Source organism: Morone saxatilis, unplaced genomic scaffold (assembly GCF_004916995.1).
Source record: "Morone saxatilis isolate NCDOM2014 unplaced genomic scaffold, NCSU_SB_2.0 Contig16, whole genome shotgun sequence".
Taxonomy (NCBI): domain Eukaryota; kingdom Metazoa; phylum Chordata; class Actinopteri; family Moronidae; genus Morone; species Morone saxatilis.
The window spans coordinates 18,389,670-18,401,634 of NW_023339718.1; the positions used below are offsets into that span (position 1 = coordinate 18,389,670).

Consider the following 11,965-nt stretch of genomic DNA (forward strand, 5'->3'; position numbering starts at 1 on the left):
CAGGTCGTCAAATACAGATGCCAGTGGTGCTAGTTAGGTGCAATCTAAAACTTAACCGCTAGATACCACTAAATCCTACACACCGGTCACAAATCAGTGCAGTACACAGGTATTTTTATATTTCAGTAACATACCTGACAAGTACTCTCCAGATCTGTCAAAATGTATCCCGTCTGTTGAGACAGCAAATGGTATCCAACCCGTCTCATACAATAAAGGAGAGACGCAGTAGGCTTGGCCCTCAGCATCAATAAATCCTTCTCGTTCAATCTCTCCTTTGAACCTGCAACAGAAACAGACGAACATGATTTTTGCTTTTTGGCTAGCTACACAACACTATGACTTTGTTCTTAATACGATTCCTCGTCTGTAACTGCACTCACACACATATGGTCAGTAGAATAACAATTTTAGGTGCTTTAATGCAACACTGTTTTTAAGAGCACTCTGGAAATAATAGTCTAACACAGGTTGGAAATCGCAGTTTTAAAAGGAGAGTTGATCACTGAAACATATCCTGAGACAATGGAAATTAAGATTTAAAGTACATATTGAAATAGAATGCATCATGTAATTTCAAAGGCAGCAACAACCTTTTCTTTATATAGACAGCATGTTTACATTTGCTTTAAAGGAAAAGTATTAAGACACAGAGCATTCATTAGCAGCATTATATCATGTCAGGCACCATTTGAACACCTCCTCACTGAAAGAGAGTCTATTGACATGTTTTGTGCTTCATATCTAAGAGTGTTTGTTTAGTGTTACAAAGTTTGCAATTGTTCTGCAAAAGATTAAACTTCTTTTTGCTTTTAGTGTGATTTTGATGATTTGATTAAAAAAAATATTCCAGATTTTACAAAGCTTCTGTCATCTTTTCAGTACGCAAAACTTTTTTGAAATTGAAGATTATTTTTGCCTTTTCTGAAGATAAAAAACAAAAAAGATTAGAATTTGGACCCAAATATTATCAGTACTTAAGTACATGTATAGCAAATGTACGCTATCACAAAGGAAGATCCACTGGAAAAGCACAACATGTGAACTGCACATACTGTTTATGTTTTTGACGTGTAATGGAAATAATCCCACAATGAGCGTATGCAAGATTCACATCATGATGTGCTTCAAAGGCCACATGCTCATAGACACAAACCTGCAGAGGAAGCGCCCACCAGCATGAAGAACCAAACTGAGGATCCTGAGAGCTCTCCCACCCAGCATGGAGCTGGAGTGAGGCATCACCTGGAAACAGGACTGGTTGTAGTCTGAACAGCAGTTCAGCAAAGACACACAGGTTGTATGGCAGGAGCATTCCTCCAATATGTCTCCACACTTCCCCCTGCATGTTTGACCTTGACAAAAACAGAAAAATATTTCTCAAATATTTGCACAGACTTCTATTAAAGTTCAACCTACATAACAAATTGCTTCATTTGGTTTGCTGTATGCAACAAAACATATTCCAAACAAGTTGTAGGGATTCAGAATGTTTACTTCATGCAAAAATTTAAATATAAAATCATATAAGTCCCTAAAATACTTCTGAAAGTTACTTACCAGCTGTTTGACATGAGCAAATAAGAAATATTCCACAGAGGAAAATGGTTTCTCTCAAGTGTGCTCTCATGTTTATCTTACAGAACAAAACAACACAACTACAAACTACAAACTCTGGCACTGAGCTGCGCAGCGTGTCAGAGGTAATTCACACTGGAAACAAACAGCTTATAATAGCTAACTGGGCAGAAGTTATTCATTAACAGATTTAAAAAAAAAAAACGTAACTCACAACATATTTGTTTCACAATACCCACACTGTCATGTTTATAATTTCGTTTTTAGGTCACTTGAGCCCGAAGTTGAACTGATTTGAACCGTTAAAGGCTATTGACGTTCAAGTAACGTGTTCTCGCGAGATGTTGCGGTATTTGAGCATTTGGCGCATGCGCACATCACGTGACATCGCTCCCTGTGAAGTGAGTCACAATGAACTGGAGAGGATTGTCAAATGAATAAAATAACCCTCTTCTGTTGTGTTTGATTCGCCCTGGATCATCTCCGCCCCGTTAACCACGACAAGAACCAGAATGGAGGAATAGTAGGGCAGAAAATGACGTTTTAGACTTAGTTTTTTAGTTGAATAGCAAGCTAACGAGCTAGCTGGCGTTAGCTCCAGGCTCACATAGAGAGCAGCAGCTGCTTGTGTTAAAGGTAGCAGCAGTAGAAACATGTATACTCTCTATACAATCATCGCGTCTTTAGTTTGTTTTTTCATCTTGAAATGGATGAAAAAAAGGAGGTATTGCACCGACCTCAAAAGACTTGATGGCAAAACAGTTCTTATTACAGGTAAATGTTTAAAGATCAGTGTGCGTTGATGCTGACTTTTGCTTTACAGTAGTATTACAGTACATTTGGATTATTGCAGACAGTACGACTGCTGTCCTCTCCGAGTCTCACAAGAGCACTAACACATGAACATTCACACAAGTTGTTGTTGTTGTTGTTGTTGTTGTGTTTGCAGGTGGGAACTCTGGCATTGGCAAAGACACAGCTGTTGCCATGGCAATGAGAGGGGCCCGTGTCATCATTGCTTGCAGAGACATGGACAAAGCTGAGAAGGCTGTGAGGGAGATCAAGTTCAAGAGTCACAGCCTCAGCGTCCTGCCCATGGCGCTGGATCTGGCCAACCTGCGCTCTGTGAGGGAGTTCTGTAAGAGCTTCCTCCAGAGAGAGAAGAGGCTGGACATCCTGATCAATAATGCAGGTGAGGGTGTCAACCACATGGAGGATCACCAAAGAAAGAAAGACAGAAGAGGAAATGTTTCCCTTCCAATAAATAACCCAGACGTTTACTTGGCCAGATGTTAGAGTTTTTAATGATAACACCAAGGTTGCCATGGCAGGAAATCAAAAGAAATGGATTAAGATGTGTTCCCTTTTAGAAACGTCTGCAGTAAAAGCATCAACATCAGATAAAACCCAGATGTTTGTCCTTTTGCCACCTCATTGTTTTGACCTTTTTCTTCACCCCGTGGTGCTCCTGCAGGCATGCCCAGCATCCTCGACTGGACAGACGATGGCTTCAGCATGTGTTTTGGTGTCAACCACTTGGGTCACTTCCTCCTTACCAATCTGCTTCTGCCACGCCTGAAGGAGTGTGCCCCCAGCCGGGTGGTCACCATCACATGCTCGATCTACAAATACCAGAAACTGGACTTCCAGGACCTCAACTACAACCTGCTGCCCTTCTTCACCTACTGCCGCAGCAAGCTGGCCAACATCTACTTCAGTCAGGAACTGGCCCGCATCACTGAAGGGAAAGGAGTGACCTCTTATGCTGTGCACCCTGGTAAGAGTTTCTTCCCCAAATGTCAAATATTATTAAAAGGAAATAAGAAAGTTTGGGTGTTTGTCTTTATTGTACACATTTTCTATCATAATCAAGCTTTGGATTATGTCCACTTTCTGCAGTTAGTCCTGAAGGATTAAAGTGTATCAGAGGAATAGGAGAGGTCTTCAGTCATCATAATCATAATAATTAGTTACAACCCTAGTTCTTGTTTTTAGACTTCTAGACTTAGATTTATTGGATATGGATGTTTTTATCTTATATTATTGTAAATGTATTGATCTACAATCAGTGTATTTTTATTTGAAATTGAATAATCATAGCTCGGCTATATATAGTGTGAAACTATATATTTTTAAATTTTTAAATTTTTCTGTACTGTTTACGCTGTACTAGAACAGTATGTGTGGTTGTATTAGACCATGGCGGTCAATGTTGAAATTCAATGGGCAGGGTTCCTTTATGACAATATTGGATTTATTACAGTGCCTTTCAATATTTAATTCACTGGATTAACCAAAAAGACACATTCATATCTGGTTATTTTATCTAAAAAAAAAAAGACTTTCCAGAAAATTCTTACATTTTTTTGTCCACCCCTAACATACAGTGTGTATATTCCTGACCCTATTTATATTTATCCTAATCTATATTTACCCCTGCCTCCTTATGCTGCTGCAGGTTTTGTCCAAAGTGGTTGGACGTGCCACTACTCCATCCTGTTCCGAATGCTGATGCAGGTGGTCATGTGGATGTTTTTCGTGTCGTGTGAGATTGGAGCTCAGACTGTCATCTACTGTGCTGTGTCAGATGAAGCTGCCAGACACAGCGGGGGTTACTTCGTCGACTGCCGACCAGCTACTCTGCGTCCTTTCGCAAGAGACGCTGGTGTGGCAAAAAAACTGTGGGAGGCCAGTGAGAGACTGGTGAAACTGGCCTGATGGTGTAAGCTGGAGAAACGGGTTCTTTATTTTTATTTAAGAGTTATTTATGATCGTGTGCTAAATATTTGTTTTTCAAGAACTTTGTTGTGTACAGTGCAGTTAAAAAAAAAATTGTTCTTTTATGTGCTTGACATGTTTTCTTTTTTATTCACCAACAGAACTTCTTTTTGTGGGTTATCATTTTGTAATGATGTATAAATAAAGACTTTCACTGTCTTTGCGAGTACATTGTCATTTAAAGAAATTGTCATGAAATGAAAAAAACGAAATTTCTTTAACAGTGGGGTTGCTTAACACATGAATTGACTTGGTGATTATGTTCTAAAATATTTAATTTTAGGTTGTTTGGGATGCCAATGCATTGTATTATGTATGCGTTGTTTTTTCACCTAAAAGTAATTAATTATTTCTATTTGAACAATTCTAAGCCACCATCTTACCAGCTGATGGCCCCATCTGCTGGTAAGATGGTGTCATGTCAGCTGTCATGTATTTATTTGAAAAAAATGAAAGAGAAACCTAAAGCTGATACATACATTTCTCAATTGAGCTGAGATTCCAACTAGAAACAAAAATCAGAAGGATTATAATCTGTAAATCAAACATTTGTTGAGTCTTGCTGTTAAAGGATAATTCACATATCAGAGAAAATGGCTAAGAAAATTGATCTTGTCTAAAGTTTCCTGACTGAGAGAAACACTAAGTATTCCACTGTTCTGGGTTTCAGCTCAGGGAAACACAGCTGGGAGGTGGAGGTGGGAGATCATCCTGACTGGAATATAGGTTTGGCTAAAGAGTCTGTTGACAGGAAGGGGGCGATATATGTCACACCAAAATATATGTAGTGTTTATTGCATCACAGTGGAAAATACCTGATTGGTCTTGGTAAGACTGTCTCCAGAAGATCAGAGTCCAGCTGGACTATGACAGAGGAGACGTATTCTTCTACGACCCTGAACACATGACTCACATCTGCACTCAAGACACACTTTCACTGAGAAACTCTTCCCATATTTCAGTGTTGGAAGCAGCTATATACTAAAAACTGCTGATATCAAATCTGTCAAACTGAATATTTCTCTGTGGATTCAGGGAGGAAAATTGAACAAATCCAATAACAAAATAAAATCCTAAAATTTAAGCTGTAAAATTTAAGCAAATGTTTGTATATTTTTCTTGATAAATGATTGTCCAGCTAATCATTTTTCAAATTGACACATATAGATTAGTAAGTATAGCTGACAGTTAATTAAACAACTTCACACATAAAACACGTCAGAAGTCTTATTTTGAATAATATGTATTAAAATGTCCTGACCTTGTCTTTGAATTATGCATGTTGAACTTTAAAGGTTGTTAGCAGTGGGCACATTAATCTTGATCTCTAACATTAATCTTTGTGTTTATGATTTCATATCAGCATGTATTTAATAATTCTTGAACATTCATTAAAGGTGTGTAGGATTTTGTGGCATCTAGAGGTGTAGTTGCAGATCGCAGGTCCCTTGCTTAACCCGCCCCTCGGAAGGAGAAACTGTGGTGGCCACAAAATGCCCAAAAAACGCGAATGCCCCCACAGCCAGTGTTAGGTTTTTCTGTTCTGGTCTCCTGTAGAAACAAGGCGGTTCAACATGATGGACTACATGGAGAGTAACCCACAGCGCCTGTAAATAAAAATGGTGGAGTTGTGTCTGCCTTAAGGAAACAGCTAAACAGTTAATGAGCAATAAACCTGACACTATCAGTCTTTGGGAAACAAACACTGACTGTTTTATCTATTTTACAACTCAGAAATACAGAAATAATAATGTTGGGTATACAATACTTCAAATGCTTTCCTTTAGCTAAAAGTATAAGTTAAGACACATTTCTACTCCACTACATTTTGGAGGGAAATATTGTTCTTTGTACTTGTTTCTGTGACAGCTTTGGTTACTTACAAATTAGGATTTGTGCCTACAAATATGATTAGCTTATTAAACATGATGCACTACAGTAGTAGGCTGGATCTGAAATGATAAGTTGAATCATCAAAAAGGCAATTGAAAGAGAAATGTGAGAGTTGTTGCTTTTCCTTTTAATTATTTAAATAATTGTATTTTATTTTTAAGGATTTTGACCTTTGGACTTTTGGTTGTAAACAAAACAATAAACATTACGAATGTGTCACTTTGGGCTCTGGGTCGACGGTATTTCTCACTATTTCCAGAATTTTCACAAACCCAACAATCAATTAATGGAGCAAATAATCGACTGATTAATCCATAATGAAAATAACCATTAGTTGTAGTCTTATACAAAATAGGTAAACTCCACCTCAACCAACTAGAAAAGTAAAATCCTGCTTTAATGTAAAGTAATTATTATTAACATTAATACATGAGTCATAATAATATAATGATATAATATATAATAGTATATCAGTCACAGGGGACATTTTTCTGGATTGAGAACTTTAATACTTACTATATGTTATGCTTTATTTGTGCCTTCCTCATAAACATTGGTTGAGTAAATATTAGTGAATTAATGTGTGTAATTTGACTCACCATGTGGCTTAGCAGACAGTGCCAGTAGGAGGTTAATTCATCTGTAACTTTAAACATACAAGTTCTCACTGTAATGAGGAATTAACATGTGATACTAGTTTATAATTATTCTTTTGTGACAATTTGAAATAATGATGAGTCGTTGTGTTAATCCTTAGTTAATACTACAAACAGAGCTCTTTTATTTAACTGTCAAGGCTGTCCACTTTATCCTTGAAGAGAGTACTATATCTGTATCTTATGTTGCATTGATAGCCCGTGGACAGAATGTATAGGACTGTATAGGATTGTAATTTGTAGTATATAGAGATTATGGTTAATTGTATTGGTATGTCTGATATTCTGTTATTCTATAAACCACAGAACAGCCATCCAGTAAAGTACAAACCCAACTGAAGCGTCTTCTAGTGACATTCATTAAGACACATGAAACACTAATACAGGAAGTTGGAGCGGTTGTTTCACTTATAAGTTCTCCAACTAGGGGTCATAGTTGACCCACAAATCTTAATTACCGCTGTACGTCACGTGACTAGCCCTTTACCTCGCTTGTACTCGTGCTAAATGGTTTTTAGTAAATGAAGGTTTCCATGTTTTCATACCAATAGTTGAATTATGAGTAAACGCTGCGCCCACGGAGGGGAGTGGAGAGAGAAGGAGGGAGGAGTGGAGTCAAAAGAGGGGAGAGCATGAGAGAGGGAGGGGGGGGGGAGTAAGGGGAGGAGAGAGGGTAGTAGTGGGAAGCAAGGAGGAAAACATTAGCCCTCGTTTCTTCTCGTAGTTGAGAGTTTTTCTTGTTTATTCCCGGGATCGCACCGAGCCAGGACGCACCGCACCGAGCCAGGACGCACGGTAAGAAGACGCGCCGCTACTCGCTTTTTACCGACATTGGAGGGTTCACGGTGAAGCGGGGAGGGGGTTTTCATACTGAGCTGGATTTGGGGGAAGAAAGGGAAGAGATGGAGGAGGAAGATAGAAAGCCAGTCAGGCGAAAAGGAAGCTGTAGTGAATGGGCTGTCTGCTTTCCCTCTCGCTCTCCTTGTCTCTGCTGCCCTCCAGGGAGTCCAAGAGCAAAAAAAGTAACGGAAAGAATGAACGACTGCGGCAAAGGAGGAGAAGAGAGTTGGCGATAAACTCTGCTTCACTTTCTGTTTTTTTCTCTCAGACAAAATGTCATCGTGGGTTCTACGGCGAGTTTAACAGAGCTGCTTATCCAGAACTTCTTACAGTCAACATGTTCTACCTAAACTCTCAGACTTTACTGAAGCAGCACAGTGTGTTTTATAGTTTTTGTGATGGTGCCCGACCACTGCAGCATGAAGCCTTCCCTTAGGAATGAAAGTTACAGTACTGTCTTTAGTGTGCTATAGATGAAGATGACGACAGCCGCAGTTGTTTGTGGGAGTAGTGATGATAAGGATGATGTTTATGAAGACAATCATTGTACAGATACTGTAGTGTAGACCATAAACTTTGCGGCTTGGCACTCATGAATTAGGCTGTGAGTCATTTCTACATCATTATGCAGCGGAAGACTGTGAGGTACTCATTCATATCCTGTATCAGTGGTGCACATCAGTTTCACTTCAGGCAAGTATGAGACTGAGTTGTAGTGTTGCAGTGGTGCGTGATTCTCCCAGTAATAACTGTCTCATATCATGATTTCAGGTATAAGGGTGGCTGTTACACAGTTGTTATTATTATCAGTTATAATAAAGGGAATGTTTTTTTTGTTGAACAATTGATTTATTATAATTTCTGTAAAATTTAGAATCAATTATAAGATCTTAAGGCACTTCATGACCTTGCCCCCAGTTACATTTCAGACCTCCTTGTTCCCCACTCCACTCCTCGGCCACTGTCCGAGACTTCGCTCCTTAAATCTCGCCTTTTATCCGTTCCACGCTCTACCTGTAAAGCTAAAGTGACCGTGCGTTTGCGGTTTTAGCCCAACATTGTGGAATACGTCTTCACCCATTCACTTAGAATTCACTGGAACCCTGTGGACAGTTTTAAGCGGCTTGCTCAAAACCCCACCTCTACAGGCAAGCCTTTTTATAGATCTCCTTTGTTTATCTTTCATCTGCCATTGTCTCTTTTAATTTATCCTCCCTTGTGTTCTTTGTTTGTTTTTACATGCTCTCTATGTTTGTGTTTTTGTGTGTTGTTATGTTTATTTATTTGTTGTTTGGAAAGCACTTTGGATCTCTGTCAAAAAAGTGCTATATAAATAAAGTTTTACTTACTTACTTCTTATAATTTCACAAAATATTATGTCCTATATATTTTTACTTACACTAATACGATAGCATTCAATATTTAGGGCCCCCTGAAATGTCTAAGATGTAAAACATTCAAATGCTTTTTGTTTTATTTGCCCTTATAGAATGATCACTATTTTTGTGTGCTAATGACACATGCATTACTACTACTACTACTACTACTACTAATAATAATAATAATAGTAAACTTTATTTATACAAAACCTTTCAAAGCAAAGTGCTTTACATGGTTGAACGAGGGTTAAAACATCTCAGGAATGCAATGAGGCAAACAAAATCAGACAATTAAAACAACATAACAAGAGTAACAGTGATCAAACAAGACATGTTGACTATAAAACGGTTTGCTAGCATTAGTAAAAGTTTTGAGTTTTGAGGTAGGGTGTGTATGAGCTAAGAGGTCCTAAGTGTAAAACCAGGTCTCCTTTAGTCCTGAAACCAGGACTTAGGAGCAGCCAACAGAGCCCTGCCTGAGGATCTGAGGATCTGGCTCATAGGGGAGCAGCAATTCAGCAAACATAACCAACCCAACATAACTGGGAGCTAAACCATTAAGTTCTTTAAAGGTTGTGTTTTGCACTAGATATGTAGGTAAAATATTTGGCTTTAATCCCTGAATATGGACTGCAACACAATGAGTTACAATAATAACAAAAAAATCTAAAATGAGATGAGTGACCTTCTCAAGATTGCCTCGATAGAGACAAGACTTGAAATTGAGATGCCCCTCTATTATTAGAAATGATGATTGTGGAATATTAAACCCTGGATTCTGGCTGCAGGTTTGACGTTTGTAGACAGGGAGCCAATATATTTTTGTAAAATAGGAATGGACTTTGAACAAAATAAATTATTTAAGATTTATTTTTTATTTAGCTGGGGAAATTTTTGGGACATCCAGCATTTTAATGTCTTATCTTAATGCTGTAATTTGTGCAATGTGAAGGAAAATGTGAAGGAAAATGCAGAAGTTAAGTGACAATGTGCAGATACTACTGGCCCATTTTTGGATGAGCTAAATATGCAAGAATAGTCATGTCACAGCTCATAACAAGATGTTTATTCTTTAAAAAGTAAATAAATAGAGAAATTATTAAGGGATCACCAAAGTTATTACAATTCATTGTCCTACCAAAATTCAAAAGTCAGGCCTTCCCTTAAAGGTTTTTCGGGGGATTTAGTGGCAGAAATAATTTTGTCACCTGAAAATAAGAATCGTTGTTGATGTTTTCGTTACCTTAGAATTAATCTGCCATGTTGAACTGCCATGTTTCTACAGTAGACCAGAAGGACCAACATTTTCTCATACGCACTTGGAAAGTGAGCAGTATTTAGTTGGTTGAAATTTGTAACCTCACCTCTAAATGCCACTGAATCCAACACACTGGTACTTTATGTCAGACTCCTGTCAGGAACAGAAAAACAGCAAATATGAGAAAGATAAATGCTATTAAAACTTACAAAAGAGATTTTACAAAAGCATCCCGTTGCAAAATGAGAAAAGAAGCTGATCATAAATTGGAGTGAAGAAACAAGTGCAATATTGTAGGGACAGATTTTGTGTGTGTCTTTGTTTTACAGGAAGAAAATGAAGTAAGGTTAATTAGAAAATGCTGAGAGATGTGAATTAGAAACTTGCATGTGACTGCTCCATCTAAACTGAACTAAGATGTCTGAAAGGGGGGTCATGTAAGGTTATTCCTTAAATTTGATCTCACTCAATAACCTTCGTGCCGTGCACAAATTAATTTAATGTGGGTCAAAATCCAAGTTTGTGTCACAGCTTGAAGGTTGTTCATTGTTAGATGGATATGACGCTGCGTCTGCCAGAATGTCTGAGTCTTTATGGTGCATGGATAAGGTTATTAAGTTTAAAAGGTCAATCAAAATGTCAGGGTTTTATCAGGTAAGATGAGAGGAGGAGTGGCTTTGTGGCCTGAGAGGTCAGGTGAATTATTCAGAGGTTGATTGTCCAGGTCTTTTGGTGCGGCGCTCAGGGCTTGATACTGTATTGTGCCCTTGTGTCATAACTGCATCTCCCTTTTCCATTGTTGCTTTGTTAACGTTTATCATTAGTGGGAAGAAAGGTATCAACATAGGTGTACATCTGTATATACATCTCTATTCATACATGCACAGTTACAAATCAGTTCAATTTTCTCAAAAGAAAAATATATATATATCCTTTTTCTCAGGCTATAATTTCTTTTTAATACATGAATCAGAGGAAACTTAGAGAGTTTGTAAGTGATGACTTATCCTGTGATCAAAGGTTCCCACAGGTAAACTTCCTCGTTCACTTGCAGTCAGATCTACTGAGGAAACATTAATCAGTAACCCACAGGAACCTTGACAAAAACCGTCAGTCTGGTACCTTTCATTTGTTTATTCAACCTAGTTTAGTGAGATTAATGTGAGTACGCTTCGAGGGGAAATACCTCTTTGGTGGAACAATTCATAGACATCTGGAACCTGAGACAAGTGACAACTAGACCCTGCTTTTTTTGTGGGAGCTTTTGTATTGTTTTTTATAAGCTTGTGTTTTTTGATGTAAAATCTTAATTTCTAACTGCAGCTGTCAATAAATGTAGGGTAAAAAGTAAAAGAAAAGATCTTGGATTATAAAGTAGCATAAATTGGAAACACAAAAATATGCGGCCTTGTTTTATTGATTTCAAGGGGAATCTGACTAAATACGACCCAGTGACAGGCATCAAGAATAATCGGAATCAGAATCAGGAATACTTTAATAATCCCAGTGCTTAATGTATGGTTGTTTGTATATTTGTTCTGAATTTATGTTGTTTGTATATCTGGAGGTTTGTAATTGAAAAT

At 38.0% G+C, this 11,965-nt stretch overlaps 3 protein-coding genes across 4 annotated transcripts in view; 2 read left to right on the forward strand and 1 right to left on the reverse strand.

Annotated features, from left to right (window-relative positions):
* susd2 (sushi domain containing 2) overlaps positions 1–1,892 on the reverse strand; it is a 19,824-nt gene extending 17,932 nt beyond the window's left edge. Inside the window, exons 1-3 of one of the 2 annotated variants that reach the window (XM_035658481.1) lie at positions 1,793–1,892; positions 1,157–1,355; positions 135–283 (exon numbers count right to left, since the gene is read on the reverse strand). In XM_035658481.1, coding sequence (XP_035514374.1) covers positions 135–283; positions 1,157–1,242 — 235 coding nt within the window. In that variant the 5' untranslated portion in view covers positions 1,243–1,355; positions 1,793–1,892. Of the gene's footprint in view, positions 1–134; positions 284–1,156; positions 1,356–1,560 lie in introns of both variants that reach the window. The other variant, XM_035658479.1, reaches the window with a different exon arrangement.
* A 70-nt stretch (positions 1,893–1,962) lies between these two features.
* Positions 1,963–4,515, forward strand: si:dkey-174n20.1 (uncharacterized protein LOC796174 homolog). Its single transcript, XM_035658482.1, has 4 exons — positions 1,963–2,352; positions 2,528–2,770; positions 3,053–3,355; positions 4,037–4,515. Exons 1-4 carry the CDS (start codon positions 2,232–2,234, stop codon positions 4,294–4,296), a joined length of 927 nt encoding a protein of 308 aa, XP_035514375.1. The 5' UTR covers positions 1,963–2,231; the 3' UTR covers positions 4,297–4,515.
* Positions 4,516–7,577: 3,062 nt separating this feature from the next.
* Positions 7,578–11,965, forward strand: part of LOC118325739 (phospholipid-transporting ATPase ID-like) — a 204,037-nt gene continuing 199,649 nt past the window's right edge. The window contains exon 1 of the mRNA XM_035658529.1: positions 7,578–7,700. The gene's annotated coding sequence lies outside the window, so the exon portion shown is untranslated. The remainder of the gene's footprint in view (positions 7,701–11,965) is intronic.